At 43.3% G+C, this 26,148-nt stretch overlaps 1 protein-coding gene across 1 annotated transcript; it reads right to left on the bottom strand.

Moving 5' to 3' along the window:
* Positions 1-267: 267 nt before the first annotated feature.
* On the bottom strand, positions 268-2,737 carry SOX17 (SRY-box 17). The gene is made up of 2 exons (XM_025394468.1): positions 2,185-2,737; positions 268-1,587 (listed from the first exon to the last, which is right to left on the bottom strand). Exons 1-2 carry the CDS (start codon positions 2,489-2,491, stop codon positions 650-652), a joined length of 1,245 nt encoding a protein of 414 aa, XP_025250253.1. The 5' UTR covers positions 2,492-2,737; the 3' UTR covers positions 268-649.
* Between the last annotated feature and the right edge of the window lie 23,411 nt (positions 2,738-26,148).

Here is a 26,148-nt window from a genome sequence, read left to right as displayed (position 1 = left end):
ATTGAAAATATTCATTAACCGTTCGTTTTAAAAACTAAGATTACTTGAAATGAAGTAGGCTCATTCCAGAATGCTTTTCTTTTTTCCTTCCCGAAACAATTACATCAAACTTAGATATCCTAATGTTTATTTTTAGATAGTCCTTAAATTATGTTCACCCTTTTCAAGAGGATGAGAAATTTACATTAACTAATAGACTTAACATTGATCTTAAAAATTGGGTTTTGATAAAACTAGTGTGACAGAGGTACTAGTAGAACGAAAAAACAGGATTCCAGATTTTATTTTTTAGAAGATAGAAAAAACACACCCGGGACAACATTTCTTTGATCAATAAACTTTCAGGAAATGGAGGAAGCTGTTTTGGGACACATTCAAAGCTAGTTAACTTGAACTTGGAAATAGGGTTTTTGACAATGTAACTACGGGAAACAAATCTCTGAACAAATTTTAAATGAAACCTCACCCCTCCCCAAACTGTTCAAGTGGCAGACAAAATAAATTACCATAAATTATATGCCAAGACACCTTTTAAAAAACAACAACAACAGCAACAACAATAACCCAGGAGTCTGAGGATTTCCTTCGCTCCTCCAGGAAGTGTGTAACACTGCTTCTGGCCTGCAGGCTGGGGCGGATCGGGGACCTGTCACACGTCAGGATAGTTGCAGTAATATACCGCGGAGCTGGCGTCGGACACCACGGAGGAAATGGCCCCGTGGCTGTCGGGGAGATTCACACTGGAGTCATGCCCCTGGTAGGGGAGGCCCATCTCAGGCTTGCACACGAAGTGCAGATACTGTTCAAATTCCGTGCGGTCCACCTCTCCGAGAAGCTCGGCGGGCTGGTTGGGGTCCGTGCCGTCCCGGCAGGGCAGTGCCTCTGGAGGGGGCGACGGCTGTCCGGGACCCGGGGGCTGGTGCTGGTGCTGGTGCTGGTGTTGGTGTTGCGGCTGCATCTGGAAGCCGCGCCCGCCGCCCGCCCCGTGCGAGCCCATCGCGCCGTAGTACATGTGCAGGGCGCTGGGTGGCGCCAGGAGGCCCGGCATCGATGGACCCGCGGGCTCTGGGCCGAGTCTGGGGTGTATGGGGCCGGCGGGAGGCTCCGGGGGGCCAGCGTAGTCCGAGACCTGCGAGTAGCTGTAGGTGCCGGCCGCCGGGCAGTCCCCGGGCATCGGGGCGGCGAAGAAAGCCGAGTCGGGGTCCACGCCGTCCAGCGGGGACGTGTCGGGCGTGGGCAACTGATAGCCGTCGAGCGGAGGCGCGCCCAGACTCTGGCAGTCGCGGTAGTGGCCGCCCATGTGCGGAGGCAGCAGCGGCGGACCGGCAGGGAAGCCCTGCTCGGGGAACGGGAGGCCCAGGCCGTCCATGGCCACTCGGCCGCCCTCGGGGCCCAGCGCCGCCGCCTGCGGCTCGGCCAGACCGTGTAGGAAGCCGCCCTCCACCCGCTTCAGCCGCTTCACCTGCTTGCGCCGCCGCGGCCGGTACTTGTAGTTGGGATGGTCCTGCATGTGCTGCACGCGCAGCCGCTCGGCCTCCTCCACGAAAGGCCGCTTCTCCGCCAGCGTCAGCGCCTTCCACGACTTGCCTGCACAGTGGAAGGAAGGGGGGAGAGGGGCGCAGGGTTTATCGCCTGCGCTCCCGCCCCAGGCCCCTCCCCCACCCGGACGCATCTCTCCCCTCAGACCTTGAATTGAGCAACTGGGGTGAAGTTAAAAAGGGAAGTCTGGGATTCCTGAGTCCGAGCCCTTCGGGAACACCCGTCCTCTAAAGGCACCCCTTTCTTTTGGTCTCCTGGAAGCGGCTTTCCGCTCACCCATCACCCGGTCGTTCGAAAAACAGAAAAGGACACCTAGCTAGGAAAGGGGTCGAGGGATGGACACAACCGGCCCAGTTCGGGGCCAAGGGTGCTCTCGCGCCGCTCAGAGGTGCCGGGCAGTCGCCTTCCCAGAGCCTTTGGACCCACGTCCCCGGCCACCTGGGGAATCCGGGAGCCGGAGAGCACGGCGGAAAGCTACTTTGGACGCTCGGAAGAACGGGAAGCTGGAAGGGAACCGAGAGCCTTAAGAAAGGACGTGGAGTCTCGGGCGTCAGGCTCGCAAAGAACACCGTTTGGGGCTTAAGAAAGCGGCCTAGCGATTCGCGCCAGCGCGCCCGGCCGCCTGCGTCCCTGACTCGGACTCACCCAGCATTTTGCTCAGCTCCGCGTTGTGCAGGTCTGGATTCTGCTGCGCCAGCCGCTTGCGCTCGTCCTTAGCCCACACCATGAAGGCGTTCATCGGCCGCCGGATACGGGACTCGCCCTTGGCTCTGCCCGCGGTCCCGGCCGGCGCTCCGCTGCTCGCCGGCGCCTCGCCCTTCACCTTCATGTCCCCTATGGGGCTCAGCGACTCGGCCCAGGGGCAGGGGCCCAGCCCGGCCATCACCGCGGGCAGCGCGCTCCGGGTCTGGCTCTGGTCGTCACTGGCGTATCCCGCATCCGGGCTGCTCATGGCGCTCCAGGCCGGCCCCGCTCCCCTCAACTCTCCGCCGGACGCGCCGCCTCCCCCGACCCGGGGGAGGGGGTGGGGAGCGAGGCACTGAGATGCCCCGAGGGCTGCGCGGGTCTCCCGGCCCGAAGCCGCCGCCCGTGTTCTGGCCTGTCGTGGTCTACGGTCTACAGCGTACCCAGGGCCCCCAACCGACCTAGTGACACTGCGGGCGCCCCTGGGCCGCAGGGCCTTTTCTGCACAGATGTGGCCAATGGAGCGGCGAGGGCGGGCCGGTCCCGCGTAGTTAGGCCCACGCCCAGGCCGTGGTCCGAGTCCCAAGTCCCAGTCCAACCCCACGCCCGCCCCTTGCCCCTCCCCTGGCCCCGCGCCCAGGGCTACCCCTGCCCCCGGGAAAACTAGCGGGAGCCGGGCTCTGGCGCCGCGTCCTCTCCCACCCGGGTTAGGGAGACTCGAAAAGCCATCTGGGAGGGCTGATTGTACCTTGGAATCGACGTACTTGCCCAAGGTCGTTTAGATGAACATACTGAGCGTCCATTCTATTCTCTTTAAAGCACATCTTTTTGTAGAAGCCGAGGGTGTTTCAGTGGTGGGTGACCTAGTTTACTTCCTGCACGGGCATCTTCTTCAAATGTATTTTCTCGAATGCGAAAGACACCGTTGATAATAAATTTAAAAATACAATTTTTCCCCCAGGACTTAACTTGCCTGTGTTATGTTCAAAATGCTGTGTCCAAGATAAATCCTAATTTTCTAAAGCAAGATTAAATACGGAACGACGTTCTGGATCCAATATTCCATCACTCTGAAGAATAAAGCATTTACTCATGACAAACCAACCAGTTTTTAATGTGTATCTTATTATACACATCATGTGAAGTATGAAAATGTGTACAAGATGTATATAAGATACGCATAACAAAACTTTCTCGCATGTGTTCAGTAACAGGTGAGCCTTAACACTGATTTCTAAAATGTAAAGACAGCAGCAATATTTGGCTAAATGTCCGAGTTTGTTAGGGGGAAGAGAACAATCTGTTTTAGCTGCAAAGTAACTGTGGTTCTTAAGAGTCAGTTTAAGATGGTTATTCTGGCAGATAATTAGATTTCTATACGTTTGTTTAGACTGGAATGAAATCTGAATGACTATTAAACTTGTGTTTCGATCTGGAAAAAAAAAGTTTTCAGTGAGACTTTTAAAACAAGCCCTTGTACAGCGCTAAGAAATGACACAGCCTGCCACTGCTATTCGTAGCGCGCTCCGGCATTAGCAAAGGAGTGTATCCTCATAGTAACCCTGAGGTAGACTCTATCTTACAGGAGAGGAAACTGAGGCAGAGAAGTTAAGGAACTTGCTGGAGACTACGGTATTGAGAAGGTGGAATTCACACCCAGCAGTCTGCCTTCAGACTTGCAGCTCTTAATCACTAAGAGAGGCTGGTGTGTTTGTGTATTTGTGTTGGTTTTTGAGGGCAACCAACAGCCATTCCTGCATAATTAGAGATGACTTTGCAAAGAAATCAATATACCAATCTCCAGAACAGACTTTCTTTATTATGAAGGCGTGATAAAAAAGTAGAGCTTACACCTGGGATCCGAGAAGTAAAATGCTGCTGCTTTGAGTGTGATACTACAACAAGACTGTCTGTCCAGTCTTGCTTTTAGTGGCATCCACAAAAATACAAAACTTTTGCAAACTCCTGGCCTTCAGTTTCTCTGGCATTGCTTTTTCTCAAAAGAACTCTTACACAATTGTTTTAAGCCAACTTATATTTAATTATGCAAGTATCTGTGAAGTCTTGACTAGAGGACAAGTTAAGAAAGTGTTTCTAGTTCCTGGGTCTCTAAGATTCAAACAAGAAAAAAAAATCTGCATAAAGAAATCATAGAGGGATGTTACTTTTACTTGGTAGTTTTGAAAGCAGTTGATTTTAGACAAATTTAAATGATGGTGTACTTTTCTTTTAAAGCTTTTTTTCTGGAAAAAAAAAATGGGCTTCAGAATAAAGCAAAAGCACATTGAAAATTATTAAGCAACAAAACTACAGGAGGAGAGAGAGCAATCTACAAATTAAGCCCGTGGTACCTTGTTTTTTGCTAGGTTTTTTTTTTTAATATCTTTGCTAACTTTTCTGGATAATAATACATATTTTTCAAAGATCTCAAAGCAGAATTTTCTCTTAACACAAAATCTTTTATGAGCTAAGGAGTTTTCCTAGAATAAACATTGAAAATTAAAAACAATGTCTGATCCAGAATTCATTTTTATCTGTCTAATCTGTTTGACTAATTCCTTAAAAAACGCTACAGGAAATACAATCCAGGTGTGAGTCCAAAAAATGTACATGCACAGATTTAGCCCTGTACACTTTCTTCATCCTCATGCTCTTCCTCACCCAGCTCATTATCTGGAGAGGTGCGCTTGGGAGCCAAGAAGGTGGAGAAAATGATGGGGAAGAAAACGTGGGATTTCCATATTTTATTGATTTATTTACTTATTTATTTATTGAGACGGAATTTCCATCTTGTTGTCCAGGCTGGAGTGCAATGCCACGATCTCGGCTGGCAACCTCCACCTCGCCGATTCAAGCGATTCTCCTGCCTCAGCCTCCAGAGTAGCTGGGACTACAGACGCAAGCCACCACGCCCGGCTAATTTTTGTATTTTTAGTAGAGATGGAGTTTCATCATATTGGTCAGGCTGGTCTCAAACTCCTGACCTCAGGTGATCCGCCCGCCTTGGCCTCCCAAAGTGCTAGGATTACAGGCGTGAGCCACCAAGCCCGTTCGAGTTTCCCTGTTTTTATTCGCCCTTGTTCCTTGGGACGGATCTTGGTCGGGTAAGAGAAATCAGGTGAAAGTACACAACATAGGTTGGAGTAGATTTTGGCGCCCCTCCCCCTACTTCTTATAACACCCTCCCTGGAATCATAAATTCACAGTTTACAAATTTACAGGGGAGAATTGTGGTGGTCTTCCAACTCTAGTCCCTTTTACATACTGTGACCCAGTTAGATCTCATTTCTTCTGATCATTCGCTTGTCATTTATTTTCGGGGGGCAGTGTGGAGGGCGGCGACGTCGCTGACCCGCGCGCGGTGTGTGGAGCCTTCTATTTCAGTCTCTTCACTTTAATACATGGTGCCCCGGGACGTTATCAGAGCCAGCCACAAATGCCACATGTAAAGCAGCAAACATCCGGAGTGGCTTCCTGCAAGCCTTGCTTTTCTCAACACGAGAGATTTACGCAGGGGGTTGGGGAAAACAAGTTTCACAAGTAAGAGCCGAGTACACCGCTCGCATAGCCGGCCGGGTGCCTTAGCACTACGCGGTCCAGGGTCGCAGGACTCCCGGCTACTAATTGCGCTCACGTCCCCGGGTCCCTGCGCCGGACCTGAGGCTTGAAAGGCTGGGCAAGGAAGCGACTAGCGCACCAAGAAGCTGTGCCCGTTGCCAGTTGGGGCCTTTGGTCAGCGGGCGCAGAAATTAACTCGGGTAGGTGGCGAACCGTGGGGCTGACCTGGAGGAATCAGAGCCACGCTTATCCGTGGGCCCCTGAGTGACCAGGCAAAGGCTGGGTGATTTCCGGCAGGCTTTTGTGTTTTCGATGCTGGGAAAGCAAGAGCTGGAGGAAGGACACTCAAGTCGATCGGGAAGGACCCGTGGGCACCTAGGCAGATCCGGGTTGGCGCTGGAGAGCAAGTCTGTGTGGGCGGGGGAGGGGAGTGCGCGCCGCAAATCCTGGGAAAACTCCAGGCGGCCCGTGGATGACTAGACAATGGTATCCCTGAACAAAGAACAACAATAAGGCCTTTGCATTTATAAATCGTGCGCGGGCGGCTGCCTCCCGGGGGTGGCGGGCGGCGGTGGAGCGCGGCCGAGGGTCCCGCACCTCCCAGGTAGGGCCGGGCAGCCAGACGCAGCTTATTCGCACCTTGCGCCCCGGCGCCGTCTAGGCGGCGGTGCCGCGCCCCTTGATACCTTTAACGTCTCTTCCTTGTCCCCGGGCCAGTTCCCCGTGGGTCCGGGATGGAGGTCGAAGGTCGCGGGCGGGAGGGGAGGGGTAGGGGGGAGGGAATGGCCCGGAAGATCGCCGCCACCGGCTCTGCTGCTGCTCGCCCCCGGCCTTGGAGGTCCGTCCCAGGTCGGAGCCCCGCAGATGCTGCAGTGCGGGTCCGACCCAGCCTATGCCGTTCTCCTCTGCTGCGCCGGCCTCTCCCCGTGGGGACTGAAAAAAAAGGGCTACAGCGAGAGGGAATTTGGGGATGCGCGTTCCCCTCGCCCCAGAACGGGAATATACATTTTACTTGGACGCCCTCTCCCACTCCCTCCACGCGCATCCCTCCCTGGTCCGGCGGTGTCCCCTCAAGGCTGTCCCCCAACTCCGCCCTGGCAGCGGGCGACTCCTCGACCGTGTCCCCGTTCCCGCTTGGCCCCGCCTGGGATTTGCACAGGCGAAGCAGGAAATGCGCTGTTCCCGGTCCACTTCCCTACTCAGAAATTCATCCGTGGAGTTTTCCTTAGATCCCCCCACCTCCAACTGTGGCCCCGGGTTGAGGTGTGTGGGCTACTTCCCTTTATGGCCTGGCCTGTGGAACCTCAGACTCCAGGGGGAGGTGGTGTTGGGAATGACGGAGAGGGTCCCGCTCCTCACCCAGGACTCGTCACACACACAGCACTGTCTTGCTCACCCCTTTCAGATCTGCCCCTCAGCCTTAAAAGGGATTTCAATAGCGGCAGAGCTTCCATGCACCCGGTGCTGCAGCTGAACTCCTACTCCCACTTTCCCCATCCACACCCTAGGACAGGCCAGGGCTTTCCTTGGAGACCTGTGTCCTCACCTGACCAGACAGCCTTATCAGCAGCGTGCCCACTGTGCGCAGAGCACTTCCACTCCCACCCGAAGGAGAATGGACGCGGTCCCTGCTTCGGAGGAATGTACCACTCAGTGTCATTAGTCTTCCTCCCTGATTCATTAACTTCCAGCTGGGTGTTCTAGGTATGGTCTTCTGTAATAATTTGTTCCTGGCATGTAAAGGTGATGCTGACATCAGTAGGCCAAGCGCTTTGAGATTTTTTTTTTTCTAGTAGGGATAATAGGTTTCCTTTCCACCCTGAAAACTCTGGCTTACCAAGTTTCCCTAGTAAGCAGGGCTGGATTGTGCCAGATGGTTAGGGCAAGGTGTGCATTCTGTTATCATGGAAGTGATCAAAGTTAAATAGGTCATAGGACAGGCCACTTCTGACAACACTCATTACCCACTCTTTTGTACACCTTTAGCCACACACATGTCAGATTTTGAAAGGGTACCTAAGTTGGCTTCCAAAGTTTCTGAACAAAAGAGAAAATGTTAGGGATCCTTGCTAGATTCCTTTGCACTCAGTATTTGGTTAATCTGTTAACTAAATTTTCTTTTCTGTCCACTTTTTGGACCTTGCTAACAACTTTGTCAATACTGTTTAATAACAACACAGGGTCTTAAGTACATTTCACCTTTATATCCTGAGAGCACACGCAATTCACTGTTCGTCAGTATATTCTTCAGTATACTGTTACAGCTATCATGGATGGAGTCCTAAGGTCATCTCCCTACAAGGCAAGGCACTGAGAATGACCTCTGTAGACCTTAGCAAAGGCACTGAGAATGATCTCTGCAGACCTTAGCAAAGACTGTTCTCATCTCAGAGACATCTGTGTAGGCCTGTGGTCATCTGACTTCAGGTCTGTCATATGCTTTTTCTCATTCACCAGGAATTTAGTCTCCAGACATTAATCAAGCATCTGAAATACCACCTTTTTTGAGGATTAAGTCAAATTCTGTTTCTTTTCTGAACCAATTCCATTTGGAACTCCAGGCCAAGAATGTATATGGATAATTTTTCATGTGTCTGTATTTGGAAAATTTTTCAAAATTGATCTTTAGTATTAACATCTTCATAATGGTAGAGGACAGTTTACAAAACAGTTTCACTAACTCCTCTGACCCTCCTGACAACTCTGGAGGTAGACAGTGCAGCCTTTGTTATTAGCCTCATTTTTCAGAAGAGGAGATTAAGACTGAGAAAGGATAGATTATTTGCTCAAAAGCACACGACAAGAGTGCTTGGACCACCTATCTGCCCTTGCTGCTATCAGTAGTGGGTCTTCAGGAGTTGGAGGCTGCAATGAGCCATGTCTGTACCACTGCACTCCAGCCTGGGCAAGAGAGCAAGATCCTGTCTCTAAAAAAACAAAACAAAACATTAGAGGGTCTTGTTTTGAATTTCTTTTCATGCCAGGTCTACAGCCAATAAGAAACCTAATGGAATGTGTAGGGACAAAATAAAGACAGTGGACAGACAGAGATGGAGTAAGGACGCTTGGCACAGAAACTTCCAGTGTTATCCCTAATCAGGTCCTGATAATTTTTAAATATTAGAGATGTAGTGCTGTAAGAAGAAAACATTTTCACTTAGAAGATCTGTAACTTGATGCTTTTATTAGATCATATAATCTAAGCCCTAGATGACATTTCATTTATCTTAACTATTATTTTATACAAACAAATTCTGATTCAGCTGAAAAAAAGAGAACAGTTCAGAGTTAAATGGGAATAAAGCTCATGTGTGAGGAAGTTGAAGTTCTCAAACTTTTGCCCCTCCACTTCACGCTCATTCAGATGGAAAGCAACTTAATTATACTGAATTGTGGTTTTGTTACCTGTTTAAGGTATAAGCTGTTAGCCTACTCTAGACCCACTGCAGACCCAGTCTTAAAGACATAAAAACATACAGCAGGTAGGTAAAGTAAATGCTCTCCATTCTTCCTGTTGTTCGGAAGAGAAATGGATGGCAAATATTATCAGTTCTGTTTTACAAAGTGAAAAAATAAGGTACAGAACAATTGGGTAATTTGCTTAATGCTTTCAAATCAGCCTAAGAGGCAAGAGAATAATTTGTTCATTTAATCAACAAATAATTATCCAACAACTGTGAATCTGAGGTTTAGCACAGCATGACACATTGGTTATGAACACATATTTGGGGTTGAACTGCTTGGGCTGGAATTCTAGTTCTACAGTTTACCAGTGGTGTATTCCTTGGACACGTTGCTTAATCTTCTTTATACCTCATCTGTGAACTGGAGGATGGTAATAGTAATGACCTCAGGGAGTTTTATGAGGATGAAATGCATTCATTATTCATAAACTACTTATAATAGCACCAGGCACATAGTAAGTTCTACACAGGTATTTAATAAATAAAATTAAATTTAAATAAATGCATCTTAGCTTATGAAAACATTGTGAGAAAAAATAAAACTACCACAGTGTTGAGGGTACATGCATTATAGCAACTAGATGAAATGTATAATATCATGTGTTAACATCTATGATAGCTAGTAACAACATTCTTATACTTTAATCAAAATTGTCTTATACTAGCAAAACTTTCAGAGATTTCTCTATAAATTATTGTACATTTTCTAGTTATATTTGAATGTGAACATTTTTACCCTGGTGGTAAAAGAAGCCTTTGTTTTGTGAACGTCAACCTTCTAAACCCTGTTACAACCGGCAAGCAAAAATACAATTGCAAAGCATTCAATATTCTATTAGTATATCTTTGCAATGCAAAGAGATGCCTTGCAAATGAGTATTTACATGGGTAGGCCTAAATTCTCCTAAAGACTTACAGAGGCAAAGTGCAATCTCAATAAGTGTGCCTGATATACATGTATTTTAGAGGAAGAATAACCCACAAGTGTACTAACCTAAGCTAGATCTTTCTGTGTTGTAGAGTAAAAAGACTCTCAATTCTAGTCTTGATTTTTCAATAACTTGCTACCAGGTAAATTGCAAGTCCTCACCCTCAATTTTCCCAAAAAAGAAGGGGAGAATGTCAGATCTTTGTCAGATAAAGAAGTGAAAAAAATGATCACAGAGACTTTTGTAAAGCAAAAATGCTGAGTACAACTCTGTGTGTGTGTTTGTGTGTGTGTGTTTGTGTGTGTGTGTTTGTGTGTCTAGGGATATAATGATTTAGAGAAAATTTTCTGTACAGAAAAAAGGAGCAAACTGAGATAAAATGCAAGTCAGGGACTGTGAAGAAGACTATACTGCTTTGGGTAAAAATGGAATGCTACTTTTTTATAGAGCAAACCCTTTTTAAAATTATTTGAAATTAATTATTGCACAAAGGGTCCCACCTTTGATCCAGGGGAAAGCAGATTCTACTTTTATGAGGAATGACTATGGATTTACTGGGTTTCCATTATGTTAGTAAAGCTAATCGATTATTTTAGTGGCTAATCTAAAAGTAGAATGTGAGAATTTGGACAGAAAATAGACAACTCTTTCTTTTTGACATTTTCTGGTTATATAACATTTTTACAGGGGCTAAAAAGGACTCTATAACCCACCCCCTTCCTTCTAAATTCCAGAATTCCTAGAGAGAGTATAGAAACATGGAAATATCTTCCATATGAAATATTACATAAGTGTTTGTTACTTATACCACTATATAAATACACAGATATTCTTTTAAAATCACTTATTTTGAAATAATGTCAAACTTGCAGAGAAGTTACAAGAATAACATAAAGAACTGTATCACCTTTTCTGAGACTGCTGTGTTAGCTTTTTTTTTTTTTTTTTTCAAGACAGAGTCTCACTGTCGCCCAGGCTGGAGTGCAGTGGCGCGATCTGGGCTCATTGCAACCTCCGCCTGTCAGGTTCACTAGATTCTCTTGCCTCAGTCTCCAGGGTAGCCAGGATTACAGGCGTGCGCCACCACACCCAGCTAATTTTTGTATTTTTAGTAGAGATGGGTTTTCATCATGTTGGCCAGGCTGGTCTCGAACTCCTGACCTCTAGTGATCCACCTGCCTCGACTTCCCAAAGTGCTGGGATTACAGGCGTGAGCCACTGTGCCTCACCAGCATTTTATCTTTTGCTCCATCTCTATCTAAATAAAGATAAACATTTCCCACATTTGTTCCATCTCATTCTTCTTTTCTAAATATACATACATAGAAGAATAGAAATATATAGTATATTAGAATATAATAAATATATGAATTATAGATACTATATAAATATGTATTATGGATATATTGTTACATATTCTATATTAAATCATATGCATGTGTGCATGTCATTAGTCTTTTTCTGACTCATTTGAGAGCAAGCTGTGGCACAACGTCTCATCACTTACTCCAAATACTCCAGTGTGTATTCCCCTAAAATGTGGACGTTCTCCCCAAAACCATCAAATACCATACAAATGAGGAAACTGACATTACTACCATATGTCACTACCATCTAAGCCACATACCCAATTTGAATTCTGCAAACTACTTCAACAATGCCTCTTTTCTCTTTCTGGCCCAACATCCAATTCAGGATCATGTTACATTTATTTATCAAAGGTCTTCAATATTTTTCTGTCTGTCTTATAACCTTTATAGTTTTTAAAGAGTGCAGGCCTTTCATGCCAAGGATGTCCCACACCCTGGTCTGTCTATGTTGACTCATACATTCTTTGTAGGAAAATCGTGGATATGGTGGTGTGCTCCCATCAGGGTATGACAAGGAAGGGCGTCAGACATTTCATCATCACTGGTGATGCTGATCTGATCACCACATCAAGTTGATGTCTACCCAGTTTCTCTACGTTCAGGTCACTATTTTTCCCCTTTGTAATCGAGAATTTTGTGTGTATGTGTTTGTGTTGAGAACTCTGACAATGAAATGGCCTGTATTCCTGTAAGGAAGTCCTCCTTTTTTCATTTATTTGTTTGTTTATTTGTATGTCTGTGGATTCCTTTTTTTTTTTTTTTTTTGAGACTTCACTCTTGTCACCCAGGCTGGAGTGCAATGGCACGTTCTCAGCTCACTGCAACCTCTGCCTCCCAGGTTCAAGTGATTCTCCTGCCTCAGCCTCCCGAGTAGCTGGGATTACAGGTGCCCATCACCACACCACCAAACTTTTTCATATTTTTAGTAGAGATGGGGTTTCACCATGTTGGCCAAGCTGATCTTGAACTCCTGGCCTCAGGTGATCCACCAGCCTCAGCCTTCCAAAGTGCTGTGATTACAGGCGTGATTACACCATGCCCAGCCAATTGATTCTCTTTTTATTCACTAGTTTGTATCAATAGTTTGGTTGCCGCAGTTGCCATGGATTTGGCCAGTGAGGTGCCTTTCGAGCTAGCTCCTGTATTCTTTTGATAGATCCTTATAACCCTTTGACCATTTTGATACTTTTTAGCACGATACGATATTCCAGGATCCTTTTGAATTTTCCCTGCATTTAGCCCTAGATCCAGGCATTTCTCCAGGGATCCAGAGCATCTTTTTGTGGAGGATGGCATTTAGAAGTGGAAGTCTGGGTTCTCATCAGTACTGGAGTGTCACTGCTTCCAGGCACCCTCAACAGACAGAGCTAGGAAATAACGTATACTAATCTATGTATACACGTGTGTGTCCACATACACACATATCTATAACTATTTCTAAATCTACCTCTGTATGTGTGTATATATGTATCTTATGTTAGTCTCCAATTCCAATCCAACATCTTAGGGTTCTTTCTAGACTTCTCGTTTGCTGTATTTGTAAATCTCTTTTCCCACAGTGAGAAACCTGGCTCCTGTTTCTCTCCATATGTGCACATATGTGCTCACCATAATCAGGCTCCTGGCCTCACCACTGCCCGCTCCCAGCGCCCATTTTTTGGACTTCCAGGTGTGCCAGTGCCTCTGCGCAGGCTTCGCCCAGCACCCTGCTTCCTCCATGCCCCAGAGCGAGAGAAAGAAAGAATTACTTGTTTAAATCTATTTAAAAATTATTTTAAGTATCGAGTATGACCATAAACATACACTCGAAGCTAATTGATGTTTTCCTCTTCACTCCCTTTACCTGCTGGTACATTCCTCAGGCATCAGTTAAAAACAAAATTACAAGGCACAATTTTTGTTTGTCTTGGATGCAGTCACTCATCGTTTTAAAACTGCAACACTGTACCATTAAGAACTAAAAAATTGGTGGTGTGCGCCTGTAGTCCCAGCTACTTAGGAGGCTGAGGCATGAGAATCCCTTGAACCTGGGAGGTGGAGGTTGCAGTGAGCCAAGATCATGCCACTGCACTCCAACCTGGGCAACAAAGCAAGACTCTGTCTCAAAAAACAAAAAACAAAACAAACAAACAAAAAACATTGTTTGGGCCTTCGGCTTTTAGTGATGGCTAAAGCAAAACTAGGATTTCTTTTCTTAAAAACCATAAAGAGGACGGGCGTGGTGGCTCACACCTGTAATCCCAGCACTTTGGGAGGTCGAGGTGGGCAGATCACAAGGTCAGGAGTTCGAGACCAGCTTGGCCAACATGGTGAAACCCCATCTCTACTAAAAATACAAAAATTAGCCGGGTGTGGTGGCAGACGCCTGTAGTCCCAGCTACTCAGGAGGCTGAGGCAGGAGAATCACTTGAACCTGGGAGTTGGAGGTTGCAGTGAGCCAAGATTGGGGCACTGCACTCCAGCCTGGGCGACAGAGTGAGACTTCATCTCAAAAACAAAACAAAATTAAAAAACCATAAGGAAGACAGAGGAGTTAGCATTAAATAGTATTTTCCAGATGTGTTAATAAAATATGTGGCAGCTTTGAGGAAATACTTCATGAATATATTGCCTTTCCCCACTGTCAGCCACACCCACACACACATTACTCTCCATGATTGTAGATGAAGCCAGATTGCATGACTTGCCCCAAGTGCAGAGGTTGGCCAATCTAATTTATACTGTTTCTTTGCATGATTGAATTCCCATGAGTCATTTCCATCTTCAGTGTGAGAGGGAAAGTTCAATGGAACTGCATTAAAATGAAGACCAGCCCCTCTGTCTCCAAAGCAGGCTCTCTGAACTCTGCATCCCCGGTGTGGTGTTTTCTCTTAGAGAGCTCGGGAGCGGCGCTGCTGGCAGCCCCGCAAACCTGACAGTGCACAGGTACAAGTTTAGCTACGGGTCAAGCACGGTGGCTCATGCCTATAGTCTCAGCACTTTGGGAGGCAGAAGAGGGAGGACTGCTTGAGGCTAGGAGTTCAAGACCAGCCTGGGCAACATAGAGAGTGCCTGTCTCTACAATTTTTTTTTTTTTTTTTTTTATCCAGGCATGGTGGTGCACACTTGTAGTCCCAGCTACTCGAGAGGCTAAAGTGGGAGGATCACTTGAGCCCAGTAGGTTAAGGCTGCAGTAGTCATGATTGCACCACTGCACTCCAGCCTGGGCAACAGCGCGAAACCCTGTCTCAAAAAACAAAACAAACAAATACCCCAAAAGTTTAGCTGCAGTGGATGACCTAGGGTATGTAAACAGGTTCTTCTCTCCTTGGCAAATCTTTTCTCCCTTTCCAGGACTAAAGGAGGAAAATCTGACAGGGTCGTGTCTACAAAAAAGGTGATGATACAACATCCCAGAGCCAGAAGGGGCAGCCTCTGGTTAAGCAAAGACTCTGAGCATGAATGATTTAATAAATAGCAATCATATGCATATGTACTAACTGGTTTGGTCATTTTATGTAGTGTGATCCACAAATATCTAACACGCCAACTCAGTTTTAGGGTGGTTGTTCGAATTGAAGCTTTAATTCTTGAGCAGTCTAAGTCTTCAACAGTTGGAGGGCCTATGCTAATTTGATTTTGCCAGTACAAATTTTATGCTGTTTAACACATGAATTATAATGGCATATTTATAAAGATGGTTAACTTATAGCTACTTTTTAACCTTTCGCCTAGCATTTGATTTAGGTACATTTGATTAGTGAATGCTCCTTGCACTTTCTTATGCACATGCATAACATCACGATCATCATGTTCGATTTAATCCTATATAAATGTCCTATCCATGCTGATGACCTACAAGGTCCCACATGAACTGGTTCTTTCTTTTTTTTTTTTTTTTGAGATGGAGTCTTGCTCTGTCTCCCAGGCTGGAGTGCAGCACGATCTCCGCTCACTGAAACCTCCGCCTTCCAGGTTCAAACAATTCTCCTGCCTCAGGCTCCCAAGTAGCTGGGATTACAGGCATCCACCACCATGCCCGTCTAATTTTTTTTTTTTTTTTTGAGATGGAGTCTCACCCTATTGCCTAGGCTGGAGTGTAGTGGCATGATCTCAGCTCACCACAACCTCCACCTCCCGGGTTCAAGTGCTTCTCCTGCCTTAGCCTCCCAAGTAGCTGGGATTACAGGCATTCGCCACCATGCCTGGCTCATTTTGTATTTTTAGTAGAGACATGGTTTTCATCATGTTGGTCAGGCTGGTCTCGAACTCCTGACCTCAAGTGATGTGCTCTCCTCGGCCGGCCTCCCAAAGTGCTGGCATTACAGGCATGAACCATTTGCCCAGCCGAAGTGGCTCGTTCCTATCCTTCTATCCCCATCCCTCATGACTCTCTGCCTTCATCACTGTGTTCTAGTCAACTGGCTTCTGGCCGTTCCCAGAACATGCCAAGCTCCTTTTTGCTCGAAACCTATGTTCTCTTGCCTCTGCCTGGAACTACAGTCCCCTCATTCAGCGACACCTACTCATAGAGACATCCTGCCTAGAATCCTTACTGTCTGCCACCTCCTCCACAAACTTGTGATACACTGTTCTCTGCTTTATAATTTTTTAAAGCACTTATTACTAGCAGTCATTATAGTCTATATTTATTTGTATTGTCTATCCCTTGCCCATTAGAATGCTAGCTCCCTGGGGTGTTACCTGCGTTGCTTATTGCTGTACCCAGCCCCCCATGCCCAGAACTGCTGGCGACTGGCCCATCATGAGAACTCCACAAGATTTGTTGAATGAATGAAAGATCACCTGAGACCAAGTCTTACTGAAGGATTTCTTTAAAGCCCACAGAGGGACCAAAGCTGAGGGAGCATTTGACTCTTGGTTAGTCCTTGACCACACGTTTTCACATCTCCTCTTGTTCTTTAAAATGCTCTTTCCCCTTAGAGCTTTTATTAAAGCCTCATTATGTCACTTGAAGAGGAGGAATGTCCCCTTCAGGGGACCCCTACGGACATGTATTTCATTAACAGAGCATTATCTCACAGAGCAAGCAGGAACTTCCAAAAGAAGGGTGATGGTTATAAGAGCCTCTAAATAATTTTGACTGATTAGGTATCTTAATCCAGTTGCCAGTTAATTGTGTTTGTTTGTGATTAAGAATATGATTTTCACCTGCTCCCCCTCCACAATCTCCCCTGTGTTTGGAGAAAGCCAATCTCCTGCCCACTGCATATCTGCTGTGAGCTCTTTGAAGGTGTTTGCTGAGGGGATGAGACCACAGCTATCACCTGGAGCCGGGAGCTGGGAAGAAGGAATCCCTGCCAAGCCACCTGCAGGTTGACTCAGAAAGTTCCTTACGCCCAAGTCAAACAACAGGAGATCTGAAGACAGGGCTCCCTCCCCACCCCCTCACCCCTCACTCGTGTCACTCTTTCTACGGAGAAAATAACTCAGTCATCGAAATGCCCATCAAAATTCAATATTCTCACAGATTGTCTGTGGATAGAATCTGTCGTATAGTAGTACTTTTAACATACATTAAAAATAAATCACTAGAATAATAAAATAAAGGCATACAAAATACATTTTTTTATTCTAGATATCAGCATACATTATATGCTGATATATTATATCAGCAGGTGTCAGATTCCTCTTAAACTGCTCCCAAATTCCCAACCTGCTTACTTGCAGTTTCTGTTCTTCCCTGCAGGTGGGATACAAACAGTGCACAGAGGGTCCTAAAACAGCAGCCCTTTTTCTTTTTCTTTTTTTTTTCTTTTTTGCAATTTTATGTTACTGGCCCTTATTTTAAAAAAAGAAAAAATAACAAGACCTCAAACTGATTACGAAAGTGAAATTAGATAAAAACTTCTATCACTCATAAGCACCAAATGAACACTATGCCATATATCGACTGCATTAGCTGGTGCACAGCTAGGTTATTTGCCTGGCCATTCGGATCCAGGGGCCTTGGTGAGTGAAGACATGAATGCCTTCAACTTCACTGCTGGGATTTAGTGTAGGCGCGGACCGAGTGAAAGGACGGAAAAGCAAAAAAAGCAAACTATGCGGTAAAGAGGAAAGGGGGAATTGGAGTTTTCAGGTTAACTTAACCTTCCAGTGACCTGCTTCTCAATCACAGATTTGAATTCTTTCTTCTGCTGCCAAATATTTAAACCTATTTTATTAACCATAGCTACTCCTACACATCGAATATTTCGTTTTCTGTTTTACTGATGGAGACATGGAAGTGAAGTTTCTAATAGTCAATCCAGGGGATCTGGTGGCAGAAGCCCAAGCTAAGGGGTTTAGTTCTTTACCCTCTTTAGAGCGGGCGTCCCCTGGGCTGTGCCCGCTGCTCTGCCTGTGAGATGGGACAGGCCTGCTACATACCTCGGAGGTGCCATTTGGCTTTCTAATGGGATCAGGGTTTTCATCCAAACTCTCCTCACCTAGATATTTCAAGTCATGCCTTCCACTCTATCCTCCAACTCACTGTAACTTCTAACTTTATAAATACACTTGGAGTCCCTTAAATTCCCATCTTCCTTTTGTTTCCACCAACGCAGCTAACAAAGAGCTGTAGTTCTTTATATGGAAAACAAGTTTCCATATGTGAAAAATTATAATATATGAAACATTGATTGCTTTGTACTACTTATTACCATACTAAAGCCTTTGTTCAGACAGAGGACTTAAAATTATTATTTGATGTGCCATTGTATTTTCCAGGCAGACACTTGAACTGTTCATCCACAATTCCTTCCTTCTAAATTGCAAATAGCTGTACTCTCAAAGATGCTTCAATTGGGCAGTCATATTCCTTACATGTTAAATTTCTTTATAAATAGCTTCTTTGAATTCAAATTATCTTATTTTATTATTTTATATATCTGTACATTTTCTCTAACCCAGGCAGCCACAAACATCTTCAAGTCTTTTAGAGCGAGAAATTTCTGTATGGAGGAGATCCGAAATTGTGAAAGCATCAAAATCGCTATAACACAGAGTAGTACACAAAAGGGGAAAATTATTTCTTTTGTAGATTTGTTTTCAGATATAATAAACTTGCACAATATATTTAAAATGGTATGTAGCTTCGTAAAGAAAAAAGTTGTTACAATAGTTGGCACTGCTTTCTAAAGAACATGAATGTGTTTAGGAGATATACCTAATGTAAATGACGAGTTAATGGGAGCAGCACACCAACATGGCACATGTATACAAATGTAACAAACCTGCACATTGTGCACACGTACCCTAGAACTTAAAGTATAATAATAATTTTTAAAAAAAGAAATAATGTACAGATTTTCCCACCTTTGAATGAATAGCTTAGTATCTAGGCAACTAATGTCCTAACACTTCTGAATAAAGCCCCAGCTTATGATTATAAATAAATTATTTGACTGCCTGAAAAAAAAGATGTTAACATTAGGGGAAGCATGGTGAAGGGTACACAGGAACTGTCTTTGCAACCTTTTTGTAAATCTAAAATTATCACAAATAATGTTTGTCAAAAAATAAAATATTATGAGTACCTCAAAAAAACAAAAGAACATGAATGTGGAAAAATTATTGATTGTTTTACAAAATAATAATGACAGTGTGCATAGTACTTTTATATACATACTTCAATTTCATCATCAAAATAACCCTACCAGTTAGATCTTCTTACTCTTTTCATTTTTTTTTTTCTACAAGAGGAAATGAGGTTCAGAAGGATGAAATGGCTCCCACAGGGTCACACAAGAGGAAGAATTGAACCTTCTCATTCCACAATTTATGCTCTCTGTGTCCCAAACTTCTAACATGGTTTTACACATGTATAGAGGGAAATTATTAGCCACTGTAGTGTTTATCCAATGCTCAAAGGACTCCAGTTCACTTTTTGTTTTTTTTTTGAGACAGAGTCTCGTTCTGTCAGCGAGGCTGGAGTGCAGTGGTGCAATCTCAGCTCACTGCAACCTCCACTTCCCGGGTTCAAGCGATTCTCCTGCCTCGGCCTCCTGAGTAGCTGGGATTACCGGCACCTGCCACCACGCCTGGTTAATTTTTGTATTTTCAGTAGAGACGGTGTCTTGCCATGTTGGCCAGGCTGGTCTCAAACTCCTGACTTCAAGGGATCCACCTACCTCGGCCTCCCGAAGTGCTGGGATTACAGGCATGAGCCACTGCCCCCAGCTCAGTTCACTTTGATTACTAAGAGCACTCTGGCTTGGTTCAAAGACAGTAGAACATGCTTCTTATTAAATATTTTAGTGAGGATACTTTCTATGTCCATAAACTAGGTGTCAATAATGAATATAGTCACCCAGAGCATCCTAAATTTAGCTGATAAACTCCTAAAGCAGCGTCCTTCAAAGAGTTTTCCAAACTTTTTTTGACAGAGGTTCTCCTCAGGGGATCTGCAGAGAACCCTGGATATCTGTATTCAAGTACCCCAAGCTTGAATACAGATTCAATTATGTTCCCTAGCCAAGACTGGGATGCAGTGCTTTAATATATTAAAAGTGGTAAATGGTTAATGATATTCCATAGAACTGTTGCAGCATAGATTAAAACTATAATTATGCTAAGCTGAAATTCAAGGTGCCCCGAGTAATATTATTCCTAAAAAGTCAACAGCAACAACTACCTTAGGTTCTTAGTCCCCTCATTATTTGTAAATAATAAAACTTCTAAGGAAAGGATCCCCTTAACTTCATCTTATTACTTTTTTCCAGAAGAAAGCTAGAGCCTTGGTAATCTTTAATATCAAAAGGGAAAAAAAAATTATGACCCGAAGCTTTGTTGAGTACATCTTCTTTTGTGATTCCAGTAGTGTCTTACTCCCAGAAAGAATTAATTCTTTATGTCTTCCGTAGCTATTTTGTCATAATTTTGCTGAGAGAGTTCAGGTCACAGTGTAGATCATCTTGTTAAAATTGACGACCTTGTTTTATTCTTCTTTATACTACTCCTTACCTCTTTGTACAACTTTTTGACACAGATTATTAAGTGCTTAATAAATACTAAATTGGTTGTAATTCCAGTTGATTAAGAATGATGGAAAAGGACTTGGTATCCCTACGACTTTTTTTTTTTTTTTTTTTTTTGAGACAGAGTTTTACTCTTGTCACCCAGGCTGTACTGCAATGGCGTAATCTTGGCTCACTGCAACCTCCGCCTCCTGGGTTCGATCAATTCTCCTGCCTCAGCCTCGCACCCACCATGAAGTCTGGCTAATTTTTGTATTTTTTAGTAGAGATGGGGTTTCACCATCTTGGCCAGGCTGGTTTCAAACTCCTGACCTCAAGTGATCCACCAGCCTCAACCTCCCAAAGTGCTGGGATTAGAGGCGTCAGCCACCGCACCCAGCCCTATGACCTTCTTAAGCCCTGTTTCCTATGTGTTCATTTTGATTGCAAGAATCTTGAGTTTTCTTGTATGGTCTTCCGTCACTTAACAGTGGGGATGTGTTCTGAGAAATGCTTCCTTAGACAATTTGGTCTTTGTGAAAACATCCTAGAGTGCACTTACACAAACCTAGATGGTGTCACCTACTACACACCTAGTCTATGTGGTATATAACCTATTGCTCCTGGCTGCCTAGCATGTTACTGTATTGAATACTGTAGGCAATTGTAATGCAGTATTACGTGCACAAATGTATTTGTGTAACTACGGATATCTAAACACAGAAAAAATACTGTAAAAATATGGCATTATCATCTTATGGGTCTGCAGTCATATATGAAGTCCGTCGTTGACTAAAGGTTCTTGTGTGGTGTAAGACTGTATGACTGTATGGCTAATAATGCCAGGCACATATGGAAACTCAATCTACCTACATCAACTACACATCTACCAATGGATTTTCATAGCCCTGAGTTCCATGCCATTTTCAGAATGTTCCAAATGACAATCCAAATTATTTATAAGCATTTGCTGACCATTCTTTTATAAATATAACCATTTTGAATGTTTTATTGCTATAACAACAGATATTAAAAACCTTTAGACTCCTGATTAACAGGACATGAATCTAGATAAGGGGTAAATGGAGGTTTTCAGTACGTTTTTTAGCAACTCTTTTGTAAATCTGAAAGGATTCCCAAATTTTAAAAAATTCTTTAAACACTAAACCTTAAAAACATTATGCTAACTGAAAGAAGCCCATCACGAAGGACCACAAATTGCCTGATTCCATTTGTATGAAATGTTCAAAAATAGGCAAATCTGTAGACTGAAAATCAGTATGAGTTGCTTAGGGCTAAGGGATAAAAAAGAGCGTTAAGGGGTGATGGCTAAAAGGTATGTGGTTTCTTTTTGGGGTGATGAAAATGTTAAAAACTTGATTATGGTGATGATTACACAAGTCTGAATATACCAAAAAAATCAATGAACTGTACATGTTAGATGAGTAAATTGGTATCTAAGTTATATCTTAATAAAGCAGTTATTTCAAAAATTAAAAATCAGAGACAATCAAAAGACACAGATATTAAAAGTCTTGTTTGAAATTGAAAACTGGTTGAAAGGTGCAGCCACTTTACATAGCACCAGTCAGGATTCCTTCTTTCCCCTCCCCTCCCTGACGAAGCACATTCCACATTCGCAGTAAATGGATTCTCTCCTCCTCCAGGATAGGTGGTAGAAAAATGTTCTAGCACATAAATAAATCGATTTATGAGTAGTCAGGATAATGTTAACATCTGACAAGTTTGATTTTAACCTTTATCTATAATTTTGTGTCTTATGTTCAACGTGAATTCATAGATATTTCTGGAAGAGCTTTTGCCTAAGATATTGTACAAATCAATTCAGAATCCTGAATGGCATGCTTCCTTTCTTCCCATCTTCCTGCCTGAAATGCGTAACATGCGTTTTCACTCTCTCTCTCTCAGTTTTATTAAAATTAAATGGCAATGAAGGTTTGTGCAGGAATATTGATGAATTTAAAACAAAGAGAGAGAGAGAGAAGTTTACCTTAAGTTAACCAAGTTAAAAATGACATTCAAGTAATCACATGGTTGGAAGAAAATCCACTTAACCTACAACTCTTGTTTCCCTAATTGTGTATGGGCTAGTATTTTTTTTTATCAAGCATCCACTCCCTTGTTCATTTTGGGAGTTAGTGAAGTATTTCAGATGAATTTAGCTTCATGTTCCATGATATTGAGTAAGGGTGGGATTGGATGAACCTGAAAAATATTTGTGTCGGAGGAAATTTTTATCAATAGTCAATATTTCACCTTTTTACATAAGAAATGAAACAATTTTGCAAATGGATTTAAAAGGCACATAGCCATGTTCTGTGTGAAAATGTTTTCTTCAGGTGCCTGCGGACTCATGACAAAGAGAATAGTTATTTCTCTGCAAATTGAGCTTTATACCAACCAGATTGTTTTTATTTAACCATGAGTGTCTGTGACAATATGAAAAAATGGGCAAATCGCTAGAGAGTTCCACTTGGGTTCAAGAACAAATCACTTCGCATGAATCAAGATAGCAAAGTGCAGGTGATGTGGCATCATTACCACGCGGAGGGTTAGCAAATGATTTTACCAACTACAGTTGAAACACCTTATTTGTCCTTCCTTCCTCAAAGGGGAAACATTTTTCTAACTTGATTGTGGTCGTTTTTCTTTTTGGAAACATTTGCTGGAAGAGAAAATAGGAGTTCCAATGTTAAATGATTCACCAAGGGCTTACTATTCAGTTTTTAAAGTTATGAAGTTTTTTTTTCTGCCAAAACAGAGTGTATTATAGTCAGAATGAATAACGTTTACTCATTTCGGTATTTTATTACCCTATATTTGGGAGAAGTTAGTCATTTTTATTTGGGACCAGAAAAAAGAATTCGACTTTTTTTTTTTTTGAGACAGAGTCTCACTCTGTTGCCCAGGCTGGAGTGCAGTGGCCCGATCTCCACTCACTGCAATCTCCGCCTCCCAAATTGAAATGATTCTCCTGCCTCAGCCTCCCAGGTAGCTGGGATTACAGGCGCCTGCCACCACTCCCAGCTAATTTTTGTATTTTTAGTAGAGACGGGGCTTCACCATCTTGGCCAGGCTGGTCTCAAACTCCTGACATCAGATGATCTGCCTACCTCGGCCTCTCAAAGTGGTGGGATTATAGGCGTAAGCCACTGTGCCCAGCCAGAATCAGACTTTTTGATAGCCAAATGGATGATTTACCTGTGCCCATTTTAACCTCCTTCTGATATTCCCAGAGAAATGAAATTCTCTACTTCTGTAGGACCAGATAATTCCTAATATAAAACATGAAAACATTGTGAATAAATTTTAAGATACGAAGAAAGATAGGCTTATTTTATTGTTCTAAAACCAACAAAAAACAACAACAACAAATTTGAATTTAAAATTGCGTGTCTGCTATGGTAATTATTCACACATGCTTATAAACACACTATCTCTCCGTTTCTGATTTCAGAAAGTGAATCAGTGGGAGAAGGTTAAATAATTATTGTTTCGTATTCTAATTTTTCATATATTTTTTAAAGTTTACACTTAATTTCAGAAGACATAGCTTCTTAATATCGCCACATAGCATATTTAACTCAAATGGGGTGACTATCAGTAGAACAGATACCTGTTCTATAATATCACCTACACTAAATACTTCTATGTTATAGTTTACAGTCTCAGTTTGAATTTTGAGTTATCAGAGGCAAGATAATTTTCTAGAAGGGCCAAGTCATTGAGTTTAGCTTAAAATCAGCTCTGAACTTGGTGACACTCATGAATCCCACAAGTCTATCCCGAAGTATTAGTTAGTAAAGGGTACCCCTAAGATATCTAAGAAAATAACATATTCTACCAAATTCAGTGTCATTAGTTCTGTTTGAAATAAAAGTAATTTCTCTCAGTGAAAAAAGGAACTTTGAATTTTAGAAGGTAGTCATTTTGACCTACTTTCTGCACTGGAATTACTTTATTAAGTTAGATCAAACACAGGCTCTTTGCCTCAACTAAATGGACACGCTAAACTGGCTCCAAAGTTGATTTGTGGAACTCAATTATGGACTTCACAAAGTGTTCAAGGTTACTTTTCAATTTGTTTCAGCCAGAATCAATAAATCTTCACCTGCTTTCTTTGCTGTACGTATTGTACTGGTTAATCATGTATATACATGGCATAGCAAATTAGACTTGGAGAAAGAGTTTTCTGATGGAAGCCAATTTTTAACTACCGTACTGTTGAAATTTTAAAACAAAGGAAAACTCCTTCTGTTTATTATTAAGGTGTGATGGGAACTAAGAGCCATAAATAATTCTGCTGGCCAATTTCCAGAACTAGAAGTGAAAAGAGAGAGAGAAGTGTGGGCAAGGGAAGGGAAGGGAGGAAAAGAAACTCTCTTCTGAAATTGTTTCCTTGAAGAATGGCAACATTTAGGAAATTCTTCATATTAATAGAGAGCCACGAGTGCCCAAAAAGAAAAGGGGAAATAGTCAGTTCTACACATATGGACGCAAGCTTTCTCAATACATACATAATAATTTAAAAGACAGCATGAAATGCTTTCTAGAGACTAAAAATTAAACTTCAAATTTATGTGGGTAAATGTGGAAGAGCTGTAGCAGAGAAAATTTTAAAAATCATATCCACAGTAACCCCTTCCCCATGGTAACTCCCCTCTCTTTTCCCTGGATTACCCTATTTATATAGAACTAAAATTGCAGCTTGGACAGCATGGTGAGACCCTATCTCTACAAAAACGTTTACAAATTAAAAAATTTGTCAGGCGTGGTGGTTCTGTGCCTGTGGTCCCAGCTACTAGGGGGTTGAGGTGGAAGGACTTCTTGAACCCAGGAGTTCAAGGCTGCAGTGAGCTGTGATTGCGCCACTGCACTCCAGCCTGGGTGACAGCACAAGATCCTGTCTTAAAAAAAATACTGAAATTAAATAAAACAAAATAAAATAAACATAAAACAAAATAAAATAAAAAATAATAAGCAGAACTAAAACTGGAGGTTTCATCTAAGGGTGGATGGATGTAGCATGTACTTCAATGGTGCCCAATCAACCTAATTCTGCCCTAACTGTGCTGAAGAAACTGGATGTCACAACACCTGAGCCCCGTCTCGTGCTCAATCTTGTGCTGGTTGTGCAGCTAATATTTGTGTGGCTTTGGCCTAATCATCTTGTTTCTTCCCTCACAGAATGAAAGGACTGCCCTACATGACTCTTAGGTGCCTTTCATTTTTCACATTCTGGGCTGTAGTTCTCTACATGGCAATGAGATTTCAAAACTGCCACCTCTCTGGTAAAGTAGAGAAGTAGAAAATTTTTAACCTTATCCGTTTCTAGCATGTATTAGTATAAAAATTACCTGGGGACGGATGTGATAGGTTTGAAATAGCTTCCATGGATCTGCATTTTCAGCTAGCTGCTGCGGATTCTAACCCAGATTGCTCCTAAAACCTGGAGTGAAGCCTAGCCCTAGGATATCTCTTAAGCTTCTAATGCAGAAGAAGGCTGTGAAAATCAAGCCTTTTAAAATGACTTTTCCTAGGGGTATCTTTAACATTCTGAATGAAAATAACAGCTTTTGCACTGAGGAAATTAACATATAGGAAAGGCACTTCCAGGAAGGAGAGCAATTGTCATAGCTGGGGG

The sequence above is a fragment of the Theropithecus gelada genome, chromosome 8 (genome assembly GCF_003255815.1).
Source record: "Theropithecus gelada isolate Dixy chromosome 8, Tgel_1.0, whole genome shotgun sequence".
Lineage (NCBI taxonomy): Eukaryota > Metazoa > Chordata > Mammalia > Primates > Cercopithecidae > Theropithecus > Theropithecus gelada.
This window is presented reverse-complemented; position numbering and strand designations above follow the sequence as displayed.

What these genes read in the sequence shown, in the direction of transcription:
- SOX17 (XM_025394468.1), bottom strand. Translation starts at nt 2,491, where the DNA reads ATGAGCAGCCCGGATGCGGGATACGCCAGTGACGACCAGAGCCAGACC. An exon ending in GGAGCTGAGCAAAATGCTGG is followed by an intron (nt 1,588 to 2,184) that starts GTGAGTCCGAGT and finishes TCCACTGTGCAG; the next exon opens with GCAAGTCGTGGAAGGCGCTG.